The following is a 22,104-nucleotide window of genomic DNA, read 5'->3' on the forward strand; positions in this document are numbered from 1 at the left end:
ATGTTGCATCTTATCAGAAGACACATAATGTCCAATTGTCCCACTTATAGTGAAGCTTAATTTGAGCATTTAGTTAAGATGGTGACCACAAAAATATCTCCATTGTAAAAGTATATTTTTCCTTTTGCAAGTACCAAGTAACCTCTAGGGTATATATATATATCCTGTTCCAACAACCTTTTATCCATGGTTTTAATATCAAATGGTGATCATCTCCTGAATCAGTTATTTATTTGGTTTGGGTTGCGAGATGGTGATTTTCTGATTCTGTCATTCTTTCTACATTTATTAACTGGCATTGTTCTATAAAGAACTTTCCTCCCTGCTACCTTCTCTTCCCTCCCCCTTGCTTGCTTTCTCTTTTATTTGATCTTATTCTATAGTAACATATCAAGTTCCTCATTATAGACTCATGGATTTATGTTTAATTCAGTGAGTTATAATTATTATTCTTTTTGATGTTCAAATTGTCCCAAATTTGGCAGTAGTAGCCTTTATAGAGTACCCCTTTTGTCCATTTGAAATGACCCCATCAGTCTTTGAGTCTTGCTTTCTGGTACAGTTAGATGTTCCAGGCGTGTCTTGCACTATCCTGCCTCAGATCTAAATTGAGATACTAACATTACTAATAGTAAACTACTGAGTAATGTTCAAGACTTTTGTCCTTAGAATATATTGTGCCAAGAATGCATGGTGAGAGCACAGTGTTCAAAAACCATCTGAAATACTTTTGTGTGTGTAGTTATGTTTTCATTATGATAATTATATTGGTTCATTTGGTTTTGTTTGTATTTAATTTTAGGATTTGATTTTTCTTTCCTTTTTTATTTAATTTTATTTTTGGTGTAGGTAAACGTTCATATGATTTAAAATCAAAACCATAGAGTTGTCTTGCTTCCATCCTTATTCCTTCCACCCCATTCCCACCTACCCCCTTTTTTGTCTTCATATTCTTGAAAATGAAATTCATTTAGTGGAACTTCACTTTTCTAAAAGAAAAAGGTCATGTTCTGTTAATTGACATTCTTTGTACATTAGTAAGTCACTCTTTCTGTGTTCAGAATTTCCCCAAAGTCATTAGGTAGTTTCTGTGACATTTGGGAGAATATGACATATGATATCCACACATTTGCTGTATAACTACTTAATACTGTAACCAAAAAAAAGGGAAATTACTCTTAATCTCTTTAGTGCTTATTAAAATTTTAAGGTAAGCGAACACGGGCATATTTTTTAAAAAGCTGTATAATCTCTTTCTTCACTGTGTAATACTCATTTTAGAGGAAACATACAAAAGAACAACCAACTAAGCTTGACCCTATTGTTAGTGTACTTTACAAAGAGAAAGTCACATTTGCTATGTGTCTTTCATACAAATAAATGATAAATGTGGAACAAAATGTTAGATTTCCCCTCCAAAACAACATATGTGTAACTATTTGTGTAAATCTATATATATTCACATATATATTATATATATACAATTAGTTTTCTAAGACTGCTATAAGAAATTACCACAAACTTGGTGGCTTAAGAAACAACAGAAATTGAGCTGGCCAGTTAGTTCAGTTTGTTAGACAACAGAGTCAAGGGTTCAGATCCCCGTACTGGCCAACCACCAAAAAGAAAAAAAAGGAAACAGAAAGTTTATTTTCTCACAGTTCTAGAGGCCAGAAGTCCAAAATAAGTTGTCTGTAGGGCCGTGCTCTATCTGATGGCTCATATCCCCTTGCATCTTCCATCTTCTGATGGCTTCCTTGGCTTGAAGCTGTTCAACTCTAGTCTCTGCCTCTGAATTCACATGATGGTCTTCTCTCTCTTCTGGTTGGCTCTTATAAGGACACTTAACACTGGATATAGGGTGTATCCAGATTATCCAGGATGATCTCATCTTAACTCAATTACATCTGCAAAGACCCTTTTTCCATACAAGGTTCCCGGAGTTAGAACATGAACATATCTTTTTGAGGCCAACATTCAACCCACTAATAAATGCATGCACATACACACACACACAATTGATTTTCATTATTCACAGTAATTTTGTTTTATAAATTTGCAGCAAACACTGATTTAACAAATACTGAACCACAAAGTAGCAATGGTTCAGTATTCACTAAATCAGTATACACACACGCACGTACACACACACACACATTATAATCTCAAATCCTAAAAACAACCTATCCTGATAGATTTTATTTTATTTATTTTACAAAAGAGAAAACAAGGCCCAGATGTGTCAAGTGACTTGCCCAAGGCAGCCCCACTAATGGGTGCCAGAGCTGGGATTCAAACCCTGTCTAACTGGGCCTAGAGCTGGAGCTTCTTGCCCTGCCCTGCCCTATCGGTCTCTGTCCTCTAGTCATCTCTGTGAGAGCTGAAACCAGAAAGCAATGTCTCCTTGTCTGACTTCAGCTGGGAATGTGTGAATGTAGAGCAATTCAAATTTTTGCTGCTCTGTAAATGACCGCAATGACTGTATGTCTGCAAATGACTGTGAAAGTGCCAAAATCAATATTTGGGGGATACAAATAAATTTTAGTGAGTAGCTGAATTTGCAAATAGGGATTCGGTAATAATGAGAATCAGCAATATATACATATATTTTTGTATGTATTTTGTGTGTTATATGTATGTAATTGTGGAATGATGGAGGATGAAACTTTTGAAAGATTATATAACTCTGATCTCATAATATCCTGTCAATGTTAAAAAATAGCATCCCTTTGGAATAGGGAGTTTATGGTTCTTTCTTTTATGGTGTTTATGGTGTAAGTTACTTCTCTTAGTTTAACGGCTGTAACTTATCTTAACACAAAATAGCACAGTTTATTTTTAAAATCCTGGAATAAATTTAGTAGTAAAGTGTTGATTGATTGTAGAATTTACTTATGCTATACTTTTGTTCTAGGTAGATGTGAAAGTGGACCCCAAGGATTTGCGAATAGATACATTTCGAGCCAAAGGAGCAGGCGGGCAGCACGTTAATACAACGGATAGTGCTGTCAGACTTGTCCATATCCCCACAGGTAAGCAAGTCCCTTGGCCTTTGTATTTTTAACCTTTTTTCACATCTTATAAAACTATTCAGGGCCGGCCCGTGGCTCACTCGGTAGAGTGCGGTGCTGATAACACCAAGGCCGCGGGTTCGGATCCCATATAGGGATGGCCGGTTAGCTCACTGGTTGAGCGTGGTGCTGACAACACCAAGTCAAGGGGTAAGATCCCCTTACCGGGCATATTTAAAAAAAAAAAAAAAAAAAAAAAAACTATTCAGCACTTGGAAGGAAATAGTTCTATGTCAGTGTCTGGTTCCTTACACAAACCTTTTAAAGGTGTGACTGTGGTTGTGGACCTGAGGTCCCTATTTGTGTTCATATTCCTCTTCTGTTTGGTAAAGGTACCTCTCTCAAAAGATGCAGTTGGTGAGCAGACCTATTCAGAGAAGCTGCCCAGGTATTCTGGACAGGGGTGAGCAGCCAGAGGTGCTCCGGCCTAAATACAAAAAAAACACAGAAGCAGTATTAGAAATGCCACTGCTGGGCCGGCCCGGTGGCGCACTGCTACAGTGCGCCACTTGGGAGCGCGGCGGCGCTCCCGCCGAGGGTTCGGATCCCACATACAGACCGGTTCCCGCTCACTGGCTGAGCGAGGGGCGGGCGCAGCACCGAGGGTTGCGATCCCGTTGCCGGTCCCGGTCCGGTACGGGCTCAACACTGAGGGTTGCGGTCCGTTGCCGGACATGAAAAAAGACAAAAAGGGAAAAAAAAAAAAGAAATGCCACTGCTATGGATCTCTGTCACCTTGTAGATCGACTCCTATTTCATTAGGCTCTGCTGCATTGATGCTGTTGTTTTGAATATTGGTAATTTTTGTATACTGTGAGATAGTTTTGCAGTCCTTAACGTGATTTTAAATATTTCTATCATTTTCTGATTTAGAAGATTTTTTTTTTCATTTCTTTTTCTTTTTGGCAGCTGGCCAATATGGATATCTTAACCCTTGACCTTGGTGTTACCAGCAGGACTGGTTACCACTTGGACATTAACCAGGTCAACTAACAAGCTAGCCCCATTTCTTTTTTTTTTTTTTTTCCCTTGGCAGTTGGCCAGTACGAGATTCGAACCCTTGACTTTGGTGTTATAACATGTGCTCTAACCAACTGAGCTAACTGGCCGGCCCATTTCTTTTTTTTTTTTGATTAATTTTTACATTACATTTATATAGTTTTTAAGTCTAATGGTAATGTATAACAAACAGCAGCTCCCTGGACCTCTTCTGAGGCACTCGTATTTACCCAGCTGTGTCCTGCCCAGCTATGGCCATTAGGCACCCATGCTATGCCACGCTATGCTATAGCCAGAACTCCCGCCCGGATGTCATACAGACCCAGCTGCAGCTGCAGCCCTGCATTTTCCCACACTGCAGTTGTCACAGACTGCTGTACCAGAATTTTACCACCCTGTTTCTGTTTCTCTCTTGCTGTAATTTTCCACCCTGAGACAAAGTCATAACCACATAAGATCACCCCCCTTGCCCAGTTACAAAAACCCAGAAATGCTATAATATAAAAATAACAGCCCTGATGCATTCGGGGCTTAGCCTTTGTGACTTTAGTCTGCTGAGCTAATGCTGGCATATCAATAAACTTTGTTTCCTGTTTTAAGCCTTGGTGTTTCCTGCCTCTCCCTGCGAGTTCACAGTAACTCACTGCAACACTTCCTTCTCTCCCTCTCTGTCTTCCTTGACCCTAAATTCCCATTTCCTAGAGGCAACCACTTTAAATTCTTTTAGCTATTTTTTCTGGTAATTCCCTCAGTTATTTCTAAATAGTAGGCAAATAGTGCTCTTCTAACCAATTAATTATAGAGATTATTTATTTACTTCTTGATGTGGTAAATGAGAATTTTGGCTCTTATATGCCCTCTTTTCCTTTTCCAAGTATTTGTATTTTGCCAAAATTAATCTTCACTGTTTTCATATAATGAATAAGTAAATAGTGTTGGCTGCTGAGCCAAGTAGTATACTATGATTTTATTTCCTAGAGTTAATAATTACCTCATTGGGGCCGGCCTGGTGGCGCACTCGGTAGAGTGCGGCACCTGGGAGCGCGGCGGCTCTCCCGCCGAGGGTTCGGATCCCATATATAGACTGGTCTGCTCACTGGTTGAGCGCGGTGCAGGCGCGACACCAAGGGTTGCGATCCCATTGCCGGTCACGGTACAGGCGCGACACTGGGGGTTGCGATCCCGTTATCGGTCATGAAAAAAGACAAAGAAGGAAAAATAATAATAATAATAATAATTACCTCATTGTTTTTTCATTTGCTTACTTTTCTTTGACTCTGAGTCTTCCTACATCTTCCAAAAGCTCTGTAAAATGAAACTAATCCATCTTCTACAGGGCCAATGCTTTTTGGAGACAGAACATTCCATCAGCTTGCTGCAGTCTGGCCTAGTTGCTCTCTAGAGAACTGCATAGATGTTGTCCTGGTCACCAGTGATGGAGGAATTCCCTTTATCTCTGTTCTGTGTTGGATCCTCCTGTTTCTTGGATTCCATATCGTCTCTTAATTTACTCCCTCATTTTAGTGAAGCTCATCTTTAAGTGGCTTCCTGACAAGATGCATGAGATGTAAATATTTTGGGACTTTATATATCTGAAAATAGCTTTACTCTAACCTCTCATTTCATTGATTATTCAGTGGTCATTCATTGGTTAGAAATCATTTCCACTTGGAACATTGAAGTCTTTTTTCATTTATTGTATTTGTTGCTTTCAATTTGGAGGCTTATGCCTTTCAGTTCTGAAATATTTTCTTCAATAATTTCTTAGTCAATGTTTTCTTTGTTCTTCCTGGAATTTCTGATAGTCAGATATTAGACATCTTGGATTTGTTATTTAATTTTCTCCCTTTTTTTCATGTTGTCTATCACTTTGTTTTTTGGTTCTTTTTCCAACCCTTTTACTGATTTTTAAAATCTATTCTTAAAAAACTTTTGGGCCGGCCCGGTGGCGCACTGGATAGTGCGCCGCTTGGGAAGCGCGGCGGCGCTCCCGTCCGAGGGTTCGGATCCCTCCTGGAATTTCTGATAGTCAGATATTAGACATCTTGGATTTGTTATTTAATTTTCTCCCTTTTTTTTCATGTTGTCTATCACTTTGTTTTTTGGTTCTTTTTCCAACCCTTTTACTGATTTTTAAAATCTATTCTTAAAAAACTTTCAAAAACTCTTGTTCTCAGAAGTATCCCTTTTTTATAGCATTCTTTTCTTATTTTGTTGGTTTATTTCTTCTTTTATTGCTTAAGGATATTAATCTTAGTATCCCTGAAGTTTTTTTCTGCTTTCTGCAATATCTGTTTCCTCACAGTTCATGTTTTGTTTGTTTCAGTCTTATTTTTATGTTGGAAATGTTCAGGAATCTTTCACTGGTTGTACACAGTTAACAGTGAGTTTCTAAAAGCTGTGAGCTGGCTGGATAGCTCAGTTGGTTAGAGTGTGGCATTGATAACACCAAAGTCCAGGGTTCGATCCCTGTACCACCAGCCACCAAAAATAAGATCAAAACAAAACAAAATTGGGGCTGGCTGGTTAGCTCACTTGGGAGAGCATAGTGCTGATAACACCAAGGCCAATGGTTCGAATCCCTGTACTGGTCAGCTGCCAAAAACAAAAACAAAAAATTTTAAAAAATAAAAGCTCTGAGTACATTTATTCACATATCCACTAGTAAGTTTCACTGTAGGGCAGTTAGACAATTAATCAGCTTTTTTATTAGGGATTTCCAAATGTCAGTGTTTATAAATCAAAAGATGTGGATAGTTTTTTTTCTCCTAAGAAGGATCCTGCAGGAAATTCCTGAGAGTAAGGTTAAGGTCTCACTCTTCAATAAGCAGCGTTTTACTTAACCCTCTTGTTTTCAGTCCCATGCCCACACTTGCTCACCTTTGTACCTAGTCCCAAATCTGGAACTTTCTTGATTTAACTCCCCAAAGACTGTACTTCCCATCTCCTGCAGATTGAGGGAGGGGACTTGAGGATCTACTTGTTTTATACTTTCTGTTTTAAGCCCTAAGATCCTCACCCATCACTTCTGAAATACCTGGTGTTTCAATTCCTGAGCCTTTCTGGCCCTCAGCAGGGCATATTGACTGGTTTCTGATCAGCAGAAACTGGTTTCTGATGAGTTTGGTTTCACCGTCCTTCCCTCTTCTAAGTCATTTACCATTCTTCTATCCACTTTCTGTCTTTATATGTTGTGTTTGGGAATTACATACAACACCTAGTTTTATTTCAGATGGAGTTTGTGTTTGTTTCTTTTTCTTGTTTTAGTGTGATTTTTAAAAAGAAAAGGCCATCATGTAATCAGATGTCACTTTTAAATTTTAAATTCATTTTTGACCAATTATGATTGCTTGTACTGTTTATAATAGCAAAAGTTAAAACAACCTAAATATCCCAAAATAGGATAATTTTATAGTTTCTCTTCAGTTTTCAATATTTATTGATTTGTATTCCATAAGAAACTGTAAAAAAAAAACTTAAAATATATACCTGAGAAAGAACATAAAACATTTATAATGATACCTGGTAACCATTGTTGATATATATCTTTGCTGTACAAGGGTACTTCAAAAGGTTTGTGGAAAATAGAATTAAAAGATAACACGAATCTCTCCACAGACTTTTTGAAGAATTTGACTTTCAAATTCTTTTCTGTGCATACATAAATATATCATTTTTCACCAAAAATGAGGATGTGCTTTTTGTAGGTTATCATAATTTCCTTAAGTGACACAGATTGTCAAATACTTAGTGTGTTTCACCCTGTACTGTTGAGTATTGTCCTATATTATAAGAAGTCCAGAATAGTAATAATTAGCTTAAGATAAATTTGAAATTAAAATGAGGGAAAAAAATAGGGTAAAATATGATCAAAGTTCTGACAAAATGTATCAAAGTACTTTAAAACATATCAAAGGATTATAAAACCATCCTGTGCAGCAATAAATTGCTGACTTTACAAAAAGGGACTTATCATTGTATTGTTAAACTTACTTGAGCCAAATTACTATTTAGCCACTTAGATCTGGTTCTTTGGTTTAAAAGAGGCCTTTTGCCCTTAAACCTTCTCTTTAGGGAAGGCATGTTAAGATATACTAACTCTTATGAATCTATGAAGTTATGAGCAAGTGATTTCTTGAGTCTACTTCATATTTTGACACTTGCCATGGTTTTATCATGTACTTCAAAGATGATTGCCTTTCTTCCATTTTGTCCATCCTTTCTGCTATACCGAGATCCTTAGAATGGGAACTATGTCTCTGCTAGAATTCAGAATGAGAACTGTAGGTCATTACTCTATTTTCTCCATGCCACAGACTCTGAAGGATTACATTTTTTCTAATCTACTGCTTCTAGAGAACTCCATTTTCCACCACTGAAAGAGTAATACATATGGTTAAATGTGTATATGGGGAAAAATTACCTTTTTTGGAGAAATTTATCAAAAGAAAGATGAGAACACATGAATATTTTGTGCTTTATTAAAGCAGGTTTTTTAGTTTGTTACCAATTGGTGAAGGAAAATGGGCCTCTGTAAGCTTTACACTGCCTTCCTTCATAATAGATTATTGATAACACCTAAATCTTCCAAGTCAGGTTTAATCTTTTACATCAGCTTGCACTTTTAAGGTTAAGGGATTTTTATTTATCTTTTGATTATGTATAACTTATTTCATCTGATATAAGAACCCATCAATTGAAAGACACATCTATTTTTTACTACTATGAAGAAATTTTTGAAAACTGCTGATTAAGCTATGACATGACAATGTTTGAAAGATGCCTTACAATTCCAGATGTTAAAAAAGTTATAAGTAATGGGCCGGCCCGGTGGTGCACTGGAGAGTGCGCCGCTTGGGAGCGCGGCGGCGCTCCCGCTGAGGGTTTGGATCCGTAATAACTTCGTATAGCATACATTATACGAAGTTATACGATATTCACATATATATTATATATATACAATTAGTTTTCTAAGACTTCCCGTTACCGGTCAGTAAAAGAGACAAAAAGGAAAAAAAAAAAACATTTCTTTGGGTCGTCCCGGTGGCGCACTGGAGAGTGCGCCGCTTGAGAGCGCGGCGGCGCTCCTGCCGAGGGGTCGGATCCCATGTGGAGACCGGTTCCCCCTCACTGGCTGAGCATGGTGCGGGCGCAACACCAAGGGTTGCGGTCCCGTTGCCGGTCCCCGGTACGGGCGCGACACCGAGGGTTGCGATCCCGTTACCGGTCAGTAAAAAAGACAAAAAGAAAAAAAAAAAAGTTATAAGTGGACTTTTTAGAATCAAAATACAGTATTTTTGGATCCAAACAAGATGGCGGAATAGACAGTCCGCAGCGTCACTCTCTCCCACAAATCAACCAAATTTACAACAGCCAAGCCAGGGACGCTAGAGCTCAGGGGAAGAGGAGGAAAGACCTATGGAGTTCATGAAGGCAGGAGAAACCATGATGAGAGAAAGAAAAAACTGCTCTGAGCATTTTGGGCCATGGCTGCTTTAAGGCTCGAGCTGTTGAGTGCATGGAGCAGGAGCTGGCAGAAGCCACAGCTGTGCACTTCAGATGGAATTACTTGGAGGCTGCAGGAGAGAAGAGGGCCTTGGCGGCAGCCCCCAGGACAACAAGACCACTAATAGGGTTCACATGGACCCACGCAGGAGTGAGGAGCCAGAACAACTGAAGAAAGGGAGCCATTCAGAGGCCGGTGAGTCATCACAAGGGACCAGCGCAGGGCCCCTCCAATGGGAAGTGTTTGCAGCATGGGCGGTGGGAGAGACGGGCCCAGAGGGAGAACTCTGAGACACAGCAAGGACAGCTGATCAGCACAGGACCACTCAGAGCAGAATGGTCAGGAGTGCAGAATTGCATAGGGTGCAGTTTGATGAAAACACTCAGGCCCAGATCAGAGATTCTACAGAGCACAGATCCACCGGGTCTCTGGAGAGCCGGAAGTACCTATAAGGTCAACCATTAAACCCTGAGCTGCACAAAAAACCTTTCCTAGGGAAACAGCAGCAAAGTAGCAATTTAAACTACCACACAGCTCAATTACTGGTTCCCACAGGAAGTTCCCCCGTGTTAGAAGCAAAGGACAAAAAATTAATTCTGGCCCAGGCACACCACCAGCACCTGGGGACCTGCCTGGAAACCGGAGGCTTGGATCTGGGGACCGGACCCCACTCCCACCTCCAGGCAAACTGCACCAATGCCTTGGGGCCAGCCTGGGGACCTGAAGCATGGAGAAGGGGACTGGACCCCCCTCCCACAACCAGGCACACCACGCCAGCACCTCAGGGCCCGCCCAGCCCAGAGGCATGCAGAAGGGGACTGGACCCTCCTTCCACACCAGGCACAAAACGCCAGCACCTCAGGGCCCACCTGAGTATCCGAGGCATGGAGAAGGGGACCAAACCCTCCTCCCACAACCAGGCACACTGTGCCAGTACCTCAGGGCCTGCCCAGGGACCTGGGACATGGAGAAAGGGACTGGACCCCTCTCCCACAACCAGGCACTTGGCGCCAGTGCCTTGGGGCCTGCCCAGGGACCAGAGGCATGGGGAAGGGGACCAAACACACCCCACAACCAGGCATAATGCCAGTGCCAAGGAGCATGCCAAAAACAGCACCTCCACATGGGTGGCCCACCACAGCCACTACAATAACCATGGCTGCTGCAAAAGCAGCTAGTCACCACAGCCACCATGTGTAGATGGTCCGCTAACCACTGGAGTGCATTCATACAAGAGTCACCAGCAGAGACAAAGAAAAGAAGAGGATATCTCTTTCCACAAAACCCATTTCAGAGTGATGGAAACATCTGCTCTATGATAATACTGGGGGACCTGATCACATCTCTCAGCATTGGACAGATCTTCTAGGCAACCAGTTAACAGAGTAACCATTATTCTTTCAGAGGAGAGAAGAAATCTAGGGCAATGAGAAGGGGGAGGGGGAGGAAGTGGGGGAAGGGGAGAGGTTGGACAAGGGGCATAAAGAATAATTATGATTTGTGGGCCGGCCCGGTGGCGCACTGCTACAGTGCGCCACTTGGGAGCGCAGTGGCGCTCCCGCCGAGGTTTCGGATCCCACATACAGACCGGCCGCTCACTGGCTGAGCGGGGGGGGGGGGCAGCACCGAGGGTTGCAATCCCATTGCCGGTCCCCGGTCCGGTACGGGCGCGACACTGAGGGTTGCGATCCATTGCCGGTCACGAAAAAAGACAAAAAGGAAAAAAAAAAATACAGTATTTTTTTGGGCCGGCCCGTGGCTCACTCGGGAGAGTGCGGTGCTGATAACACCAAGGCCACGGGTTCGGATCCTATATAGGGATGGCTGGTTTGCTCACTGGCTGAGCGTGGTGTTGACAGCACCAAGCCAAGGGTTGAGATTCCGTTACCAGTCATCTTTTAAAAAAAAAACAAAAAAAACCCCAGTATTTTTTTTTTTTTTGTCTTTTGTCTTTTTCCGTGTCCGGCAACGGATCGCAACCCTCAGTGTTGCCCCCGTACTGGACCGGGGACCGGCAACGGGATCGCAACCCTCGGCGCTGCTCCCGCGCCTCGCTCAGCCAGTGAGCGGGAACCGGTCCGTATGTGGGATCCGAACCCTCGGGCGGGAGCGCCGCCGTGCTTCCCAAGCGGCGCACTATCCAGTGCGCCACCGGGCCGGCCCAAAACCCCAGTATTTTTGTTTTCATTCATAACAGCAAATCTTTTAAATAATATATTTAGTTATTCAGCAAATATATAATAAATACCCACTTTGTACAAGCCTGTTGTTACCTAGAATTTAGAATCTTCCTGTAGAGAGTTGAAACAACACTGATAAAAATTCCTTTTACATTTCCTTTTACAGTTCTTTAACAACCCCCTACTTCCTTATTTCAGTAGCTCTTCTATTATTCAGTGTACCTCCCTCCCTCCTCCAAATCCTTTATTCTTGAGGGAGTACTTATGATTAAATAGATTCCTCTGTAGAAAGTATATTAAAATATATAGTCAAGCGATTCCCTTAGGAATTACTGAGCTGGTAAGTACTCATGAAAATCTGGCCATCTTGAAATGGGAGTTTCCATATTCTTTTGGTTGGTGAAAAGAAGATACTACATTAAAAAGAGTTCCAGGCAGATGCCTGGAAGATGGAGGCAAGTCAATGGCCCCAATGCAACCACATCACTGCAATAAAGCAGTTAAGAAATGAGTTTAAACTTATAAGTAAAACCTTGGTGTCCTACTAAAAGTATTAGGAGGTATAAATTGTAGCTTATTTAGACAGGGAGAAAATATAGTTTGGAGAGTAGAAAGAATGTTACAGAAATTTTTTAAATCTCCAGCAAAATATTTACCACCATATCAGTGCAGCTGGCTAAGCTAATAGAGTTTCTGTGTTTGTTTGTTTTGTGGTAAAAACAGAAAGAAAAACACCCTTCTTCTCTAATGTATCTAGGAGCAGAATTGGACACACACCTTCAGAGTGGTAGCTGCAAAATTAAGAACAGCACAGCCTGTAGTCTCAAGGGTCACCATTTCAGGGCTAGATTTGGATTAGGAACTAGGCTACGTGGTGGGCCAAACCCACACAAATCCAGAAGTTGGCCAGAAACATGTATTGATTAGCTCAATTTAGAACCCAGGCAACTCAGAAACAGTTTCACTATAAACTGTTCCTTTTAAAGACTTTGGATAGCTTCTTTCCATTGGTTTCTTTATATAAAGTTTTTTTTTTTTTTTTTTAAAGATGACCGGTAAGGGGATCTTAACCCTTGACTTGGTGTTGTCAGCACCAGGCTCTCCAAAGTGAGCTAATCAGCCATCCCTATATAGGGATCTTAACCTGTGGCCTTGGTATTATCAGCACCACATTCTCCCAAGTGAGCCACCAGCCTTTTGGCCCTTAAAGTTATTCTTAAAACATCAGTTGTGTAGGTATTTGTGACTTAAAGGGGAATGGCTGGATTATTGAGTTCCAGAGAATGAAGCAGCACTGCCTCGGGGGTGGCAGTAATTTACTTTTTGTTGAGCTGCAGAGATGATCTGGATGAGCTAGGAGGGAGAGGCAGAGGTCGGGGAATGAAAGTATGTATAACCATCTGCAGATGTTGCTGCTTTCAGTCTTCCCCTCTGAAATACCTCATTTAGACATCAGAATCTAAACCACCATCTACAGCTGCTATTATCATAACCCAGGTACAGTTTCTGAAGTGTACTAAATCTAAAATGTTTTTATCTTTTTGGATCTTTTCTTATTAACCTTTCTCTTTTAAAATCTTCCTCAGTTCTATCTTAATCTGGCCTGTGGAGGCTTCAATTTACTTCTTTTTTTTTTTTTCCTTTTTGTCTTTTTTTGTGACCGGTAACGGGATCGCAACCCTCGGTGTCGCACCCGTACCGCGACCGGCAACGGGATCGCAACCCTCGGTGTCGCACCCGTACCGCGACCGGCAACGGGATCGCAACCCTCGGTGTCGCACCCGTACCGCGACCGGCAACGGGATCGCAACCCTCGGTGTCGCACCCGTACCGCGACCGGCAACGGGATCGCAACCCTCGGTGTCGCACCCGTACCGCGACCGGCAACGGGATCGCAACCCTCGGTGTCGCACCCGTACCGCGACCGGCAACGGGATCGCAACCCTCGGTGTCGCACCCGTACCGCGACCGGCAACGGGATCGCAACCCTCGGTGTCGCACCCGTACCGCGACCGGCAACGGGATCGCAACCCTCGGTGTCGCGCCCGCACCGCGCTCAACCAGTGAGCGGACTGGTCTCTATATGGGATCCGAACCCTGGGCAGGAGCGCCGCCACGCTCCCAAGCGCCACACTCTACCGAGTGCGCCACCGGGCCAGCCCAGTTTCAATTTACTTTTGATCCCTGTTATTTTTCAGGGCTTGTAGTAGAATGCCAACAAGAACGATCACAGATAAAAAATAAAGAAATAGCACTGCGTGTGTTGAGAGCCAGACTCTACCAGCAGATTATTGAGAAAGACAAATGTCAACAACAGAGCACTAGAAAACTGCAGGTAAGATTTATTTAGTGTAGTAATTTAATAACTCTGTACAAAAGTTATTTTATGTAGAAAGTGTAGTGTTCTTGTTCAAATAAAAATGTCTTGAGCACTGGGAAACGTGTTCGTTTGTTAATAAGCAGTAACTTAAATGCACATGGACTGATGAATTATGGCTAAACTTGGGCATGCCAGTTTGCAAATGTGTGGATGAGAGATGTGTAAACTAAAAATGATTTCCCAATTGTTTCCCCCCATTGTTTATTTCATAACTGTCTTAAAAGGAAATTAGTTTAAAAGGCAAAATAATTCTTTGGAAGTTAAAAGATTTTCAATTTTTTATTTAAAAACCTATGCTTTTATTATAACTCTATGGGGGATCAAAAATAAAAGGAACCACAAAAAACTGGGAACAGTGGTTGCTACTGATGGAGTCTGGGGACAAGGAATAGAAGGGAGATTTATTTTTCACTATATACCCTTTGGTAATTTTTGATTTATTTATATTTGATTATTGAAATTCATAAATAGATAAATTCTAAGCAAAATGAATAAATGTTATTGTTTTAAGTAAACAAAATTTTTTAATTTAAATTCTAAAATAAGTAAAGTTTGTCTTTGAAAGAGGCTGGAAGGGAAAAATGGAACACAGAAATAGCTATGCTTTTGTGTTACTTGCAGATAGGTGTGTTATGGTAAATTAAATTTGAAATATGTTAGGCCGGCCCGTGGCTCACTCGGTAGAGTGCGGTGCTGATAACACCAAGGCCACAGGTTCGGATCCTATATAGGGATGGCCGGATGGCCGGTTTGCTCACTGGCTGAGCGTGGTGCAGACCACACCAAGTCAAGGGTTAAGATCCCCTTACCGGTCATCTTTTAAAAAAAAAAAAAAAAAAAAAAAATTTGAAAGATGTTGCTTTTAGGATACTAAATTTGTATAAACCTAAATATTAATTCTTCTTTTCACCTAGATGTGTCCTAGTCTTTTCACACTTTAGTCCTTTTAGCTGTCTTTACCCACATTCTAACTTGCAAATAGTAAAAGTGGCAGGATAAATAATATGGGTGTACTTTAAAAAGTTTGTGGAAAAATAGAATTAAAAGGTAATATGGGTCTGGCCTGTGGCTCACTCGGGAGAGTGTGGTGCTTATAACACCAAGGCCACGGGTTCAGAGCCCATATAGGGATGGCCAGTTAGCTCACTGGGTAAGTGTGGTGCTGACAACACCAAGTCAAGGGTTAAGATCCCCTTACCGGTCATCTTTTTTAGAAAGAAAAAAAAGAGAAAAAGGTAATATGAATCTTTCCATGAACTTTTTGAAGTATGCTCATATATTAATACTCTATTTGTGGTGATCCCTGCTTGTGGAACAGCATCAGTATGTATATTTGCAGATAGGAACGCTCATTTACATGCATTACTTCTTGGCAAATAAGTGATAATATAAACACTATGGACTCTGCCACATTTGAATTAATGAAAGACACTGGAGTTTAACTTGCCATTTGACATTTTGGCACCAAAGGTTCCACATAAGTATTCAAGATTGGTCTTATGCAAATTGTTGTGTGTATGTCTTTAACTAATATGTACAGTGGCTTTTATATGAAGGACATTATGGCATATTCTCAGCCCTGGCTCCACTTATCCCTAAAGAGCTTTGTAGATACCCAGGCCCCACCCCCAGAGATTCTGTTGCAATTGATTTGGAGTGGGGTCCTGGCCATTAATATGGTGCTCTGGAATGGTAGTTTCCAAACCTGACCAATTATCAGAATGGTTGGCCTAGGGAATGTCTTCAAAATACATAATTCCTGATGCAGTCTATCTGAGGTTGGGCTTAGGAATCTGTAATTGTTTTAAATTCTCCTGATGAATAGGAGTTTAGTTTCATATTGCTTTCCTTAGGATTTAAGAAAATGGTAGAAATCTTTTTTGAAATCTTTAAAAGTGAAAGTAAGCTGGCTGGTTAGCTCAGCTGGTTAAAGCGTGGTGCTGATAACACCAAGATCCGGGGTTCAATCCCTATACCAGCCAGCAAAAAAACAAAATAAAATAATAAATAAAATTTTAAAAATCATTTTTTTTTTAAAGTGAAAGCAATTGAGAGAGTGTGCGGTGTATATCATATGTTGGGCAGGTAGGGGAGATAAGCAGACTAAAGTACAAATAACCATAGCATGAGGTGAACTATGGTATCTAGTGTAAGGGGTTTCAAAGAAGGAAGAGAACATATTTTAATTGCTTGGAACAGAAATGCAGAGATGATAGGAGAGTGTCAGGAAGGGGCATCCTTTGAGAAGATGTTTTTAGTAGAGTTAACAGACACACACATAATAATGATATGGCATAATAAGTGGTATTATAGAGGTGCACATAATTTTCAGAAATAACATTTAGAAGTTATGGCCATGTTATGAAATACCTTGAATGCTGAGTTGAACTGTGTCTGTTTAGTAGACAAGAAGGAACCAAAGAAGAAAATTCATCAGAAAACTGCTTTTGGGGGGCCGGCCCGTGGCTCACTCGGGAGAGTGCGGTGCTGATAACACCAAGGCCACGGGTTCGGATCCCATATAGGGATGGCCGGTTGCTCACTGGGTGAGCGTGGTGCTGACAACACCAAGTCAAGGGTTAAGATCCCCTTACCGGTCATCTTTAAAAAAAAAAAAAAGAAAACTGCTTTTGGGGGGCCGGCCCGTGGCTCACTCGGGAGAGTGCGGTGCTGATAACACCAAGGCCACGGGTTCGGATCCCATATAGGGATGGCCGGTTGCTCACTGGGTGAGCGTGGTGCTGACAACACCAAGTCAAGGGTTAAGATCCCCTTACCGGTCATCTTTAAAAAAAAAAAAAAGAAAACTGCTTTTGGGGGGCCGGCCCGTGGCTCACTCGGGAGAGTGCGGTGCTGATAACACCAAGGCCACGGGTTCGGATCCCATATAGGGATGGCCGGTTGCTCACTGGGTGAGCGTGGTGCTGACAACACCAAGTCAAGGGTTAAGATCCCCTTACCGGTCATCTTTTTTAAAAAAAAAAAAAAGAAAACTGCTTTTGGAAGACCAAGCAGGGCCACACGATGTAAGCAGAAAAATGGAAGATTAACCAGGAGATTTTTCCAGGAATATAGGGAAAAGTAATGAGCCCTTGAATGATAGTAGAAATGGAAATGACAGGGTATAATAAGAGACCTTTGAGATCAACTGGTAATGGGTAGTTAGAGAACAGGGTGAATTGAAGGTGGCCTCACCCCCAGCATCTATATCAAAGCCTGGCATAGTAAGCTCCCACTAAATGTTTGTTAAATTGCAGAATGTCAGAGTTTCCTACTTGGATAAAAAGGAACACAGGGTGATGTCATTTATAGAGCAGGAGGAAGAACTGATTGGGGTGGGAAGATGATTAATTTGGATTTAAATATTTGGAGTTTGAAGTATCACAGAGACATTCATTCTTATTCTGTAACTAAACTTCACAAACCTGTAGTCTTAAACATTAAGTTCTGCCCATTCTTGTTTCTTGTCACTTTGTATATATGACTTTTAGAAAATATTTAAACTGTTAAAATAGGAAAGTCACTTACAAGTACTTTTTCCATTGTAATAAAGGTATTTATAAAGTTAAAATATGAATTGTTTTTTGTTATGGCACAGGTGGGAACAAGAGCCCAGTCAGAAAGAATTCGGACGTATAATTTCAACCAGGATAGAGTCACTGACCACAGGATAGCATATGAAGTTCGTGATATTAAGGTAATATTATTGAGTATGCTTTATGTACCTTCGACTTTCAAAGAAAGTACAGTCAAATTCTAGAGAGTTTTGTCTAAAATATTATCAAGTAATTTAAAATTTTTAAACTAATTTATATTTATACCCTCAAATTTGCAGACATTTTTTGTTTCTTGGTAAGAAATATGATCTTTATGCCAATTTGAAACAGTTGTCTTTATCTTTTCAAATTCCATATTCTTCGTTATGCAATCACAATGTATTAACATATATTCAGTCTACATGTATACATGTTTATTAGTTTTCTATTGCTGGGTAACAGATTACCATAAATTCATTATCTCATGATTTATATAGGTCAGAAATCTGGGCACGAGTGAGCTCAGTTCTCTGCTCAGGGTTTCACAATTCTGAAATGAAGGTGTGGCCAGCTACATGCTTTCCTGGAGCTCGGCTTCCTCTCCCAAGCTCATGTGGTCAGCAGAATTCCATTGCCTTGAGTTGTAGGATTAAAGCCCTCATTCTCATGCTGACAGTCAGCTGGAAGTTGCTCTCGGCTCCTACATACTGACAGTCAGCCAGAAGTTGCTCACTTTGGATCTTTTCTTGCACAAATGGCTCTGGCCTTTTCAAGGACTTACCTGATTAGGTCAAGCCTACCTGGATAATGTCTTTTTGATTAACTCAGAGTCAACTGATTAGTCACCTGATCACTGGAGTGATACTCCATCATATTCACAGGTTCTGTCTGCACTCAAGAGATGGAATTATACATGGTGTGTACACCAGAGGGCATCTTAGAGTATTGCCTACCACAATGTGTATTCATTAGATTCAGGTGTTAGAGTTAATTCTGTTGGGGAAAAGACCCTGTCAAGACTGAACATTAACCTACCTAAATACCATCTAGCAAGGACCACTGACATTAGTACATTAATGATGAAGCACAGAAGAATTTCCCTTTTGCTGCCACTGAAGAGGAAAGTGAACTGGTTCCCATAAAGAACTATGTGGAAAAGGCAGAAGACAGTTTTGATCCTTTTCCTTGGTGCAGTGTGACAACTAAGACTTCTTTCACTTAATTTTGTCTCATTTCATACTCAAAATTATAGTCCCAATTTTGCAAGGAAAATATGTTTTTTAAATAAATTTATAAATTTCTGTGTATCTCATGCCACTTTCTCTGTCTCCTCAGTAGTATAAGGTTGTCTTGCATAGATAGGTACATAGTAGGTATGTTGAAAACAGGAAAACATTTGCTAACTTCCCTTTCCTCAGGAAACACACAGTATTAACCAAACATCTTTGGCCATATCGTTGTAATTACACTATATTCTTTCAGTTTTTTTTTCTGGTAGTGGTGACAGTTTTCCCTAAGACAGCCACATTCTTTTGACAAGTAATAATATCTTTTAGATGGGCATGCAGTTATATACTAGTATAGTATTTAGTCATGAAAAAGAGGAAGGTAACTGGCTTTTACATATAAAATATCTGACTCTGGCCTAAATGTTAATTATGTTTCTACTAACTAAACTAGCATGTCAGACTCAGAAATACTAAGAAAAATTATATTGATATTCCCCAATAATCACTACACTCTATTGGAAAGAAAGAAAACATTCCATATTAGTGAAAGGAAAAAGTTTGAAAACAGCATGAGAAAAATATACTGTAGTTGTAGACAACATTAAAATATGTGTGCAGGGGGAGGGGATGGATGGGGTAAGGGGAGATGTTAAAGGTCATAGTGTTTCAGTTAGACAGAATAAGCTTTAGTGATCTCTTGCACAGAATGGTGACTATAATAAATAATAATGCATTGTATATTTCAAAATTGCTAAGAGTAGATTTTAAATGTTTTCACCACAAGAAGATGATAAATATGTGAGATGATGGATTTGTTAACTAGCCTGATTTAATCATTCCACATCGTAAACATCATATTGTACCCCATAATTATATACAATTATTTTTTGTCAATTAAATATAAAATTTTGAAAAATTTGTGTGAAGGATAGTAAAGAGACTAGTAGGAATGAATAATTTAGGAACTGAATCATATAAGAGGTTGGAAAATTGATAAGAACCTTAACCCCGGGCAACAGCCTACTGGAAAGAATAGAAAAGGTGGATAGGAAAGAAAGTAAACATCTGTAAGATGTTTTGCTCAGCTCTCCTCTCTTCTTCTAGAACTTGCCCTTCTTTCTACTCCCATCAACATAGTTCCTGTTGAAGCTGCTATAATCTTACACGTTTATGATCCTGACAATAATTTACTTATCTGGAGTGGACATCTATTTTTTTTTTTTTTTTGGAGTGGACATCTAAACAGCCCCAGCCAATGAGTTTCCTCCCGGAATTTTTATTTTTTATTTATTTATTTATTTTTGTCTTTTGTCTTTTTCCGTGTCCGGCAACGGATCGCAACCCTCAGTGTTGCCCCCGTACCGGACCGGGGACCGGCAACGGGATTGCAACCCTCGGTGTTGCCCCCGCGCCTCGCTCAGCCAGTGAGCGGGAACCGGTCTGTATGTGGGATCTGAACCCTCGGACAGGAGCACCACCGTGCTTCCCAAGCGGCGCACTTATCCAGTGCGCCACCGGGCCGGCCCCGGAATTTTTAAACTGTAGATGCAAAGGGTCTTTCTCTCTCTTGGTGGCTAAAGGTGAAATATATAAAGCTTATAAGAGGTTAGAAGCCACATTTCCAGCCATGGGGAGAAAGCATCTTCAGTGAGACAAGAACAGAACCGATAGACTGAGAAAAAAAAGAATGGGAAATGTATAGAAAGAACACTGATGATGTGAATTCCCACATTTATTTATTCCTGAGGCCCAGTGTCATTCCCAACGTGGTCACAGCAGCCCTCTACATTCCTGTCTTTGGCTCTGTGAGATTACCCAGTATTCTTACTATGATTTCCCCTATAGGTCACTTTATTTTTTAGTTTTTATTTATGTAGATAATAAGCATAGATTACCATGTAATGCATTGTTTCACATTTTTTTCTGTTTCCCAAAGTCCTTGTGCAGATTTCTTAGCATCAGTCTTATCTCCTGTTCTATACTCGAATTACATTGGAAATTTCTCCTCGCCTTGGGCTTTCAATGTAGTTTGTTGACCTGCCTTTCTTAATACTCATTCTTTTGACTAAAATGTTCTGCTCATCTCTATTTGGGGAAATACTGTTCTCTGTAAGATCGAATTCAAATTTTTCTTTCTTCCTGAATCTTTCCTTGATGCCACCTTTCTGTCAAAGTTAATGTCTCTTCCCCAAACTTGCTGTCTTCTTTATTTTTTAATTTGTTGTATTATTTTGTGATATTTTTGTAGCTATTCCACTAGATCATTAGCTTCTGAAAGTTAGGAACTGCAACTCATTCATCTTTTATCTTTGTAACTTTAGCACTCTGGTTAATCCAATTCAATTCTAAATGTGTTGTAATTATCAGTAACAGTGATAATCCTTTTTACATCAGTTCCAAAGATTAAGTCACCTTGATAATACCGTAATAATTTGAACCCCAAGTACAGTGATTTTATAAGCAACTTCATATTATGTTCAAAATATCATAAATCTAAATTTTAAAATTACATCATAGTGTTTTTGCTTTCTGTTTAATTTTGGAGTTTAATTGAGGTTTTACTATATGCTGGTCTATATATATAGAGGAATACAAAGATATTAAGACATATCCTTTCCTTTACAGTTTAATTCAAGAAATAGATGTATACACCCACCAAAAGTTCAACTTTAGGACCATTCAAGAAAGATTCAATATAAGATTAGTTCATACCTAGATCAAAACTTTAAATGTTCTGTGTTACAGATGCTAACATTAAAGTATGCTTCTTTTTGTAATGCGTTTCTGGCTGCCAGAACCCGGAGGCAGGGGGCCCACCTGCATACAGTGGGGTCAAGTTGTTTGGATAAATATGCTACTGGGGCGAAGGAGGGGCCATATGTTTGTCCTAAGGCTTGACCTTCTCTTTCATGGATATAGAGTGAAAAGGGTTTGGTGAGGTCAGGAAGATGTAAAGCAGGAGCACTAACCAGAGCTTGGTGGAGTTTTTGGAATGTCTTGTTAGGGGAGGAGGACAGGGGTCATTTGGGTCCCCCTTGGCCAGATTGTACAACGGGCGGGCCATTAGGGAAAAGTTGGGGATCCAGGCCCTAAAATACCCAGCTAGGCCCAGGAAGGACAAAATTTCTGTTTTGGTTTTTGGAATGGGTAAAGAGGATAAGAGGGTACTGTGGTTGACTTATGTATTTAGAGGGATTTTTTAG

General features: G+C 40.4%; 1 protein-coding gene and 1 non-coding gene across 3 annotated transcripts in view; both read left to right on the plus strand.

The window, feature by feature from the left end:
- MTRF1 (mitochondrial translational release factor 1) overlaps positions 1 to 22,104 on the plus strand; it is a 47,885-nt gene that overhangs the window by 18,644 nt on the left and 7,137 nt on the right. The window contains exons 6-9 of one of the 2 annotated variants that reach the window (XM_008585957.1): positions 2,915 to 3,032; positions 13,955 to 14,091; positions 17,735 to 17,833; positions 18,170 to 18,689. In XM_008585957.1, coding sequence (XP_008584179.1) covers positions 2,915 to 3,032; positions 13,955 to 14,091; positions 17,735 to 17,833; positions 18,170 to 18,226 — 411 coding nt within the window. In that variant the 3' untranslated portion in view covers positions 18,227 to 18,689. Of the gene's footprint in view, positions 1 to 2,914; positions 3,033 to 13,954; positions 14,092 to 17,734; positions 17,834 to 18,169; positions 18,690 to 22,104 lie in introns of those variants that run through there. The other variant, XM_008585956.1, reaches the window with a different exon arrangement.
- On the plus strand, positions 16,045 to 16,118 carry TRNAI-GAU. The gene has a single exon. It is a non-coding gene; the product is annotated as a tRNA-Ile (tRNA).

The sequence above is a fragment of the Galeopterus variegatus genome, unplaced genomic scaffold (assembly GCF_000696425.1).
Source record: "Galeopterus variegatus unplaced genomic scaffold, G_variegatus-3.0.2 Scaffold3776, whole genome shotgun sequence".
NCBI lineage: Eukaryota > Metazoa > Chordata > Mammalia > Dermoptera > Cynocephalidae > Galeopterus > Galeopterus variegatus.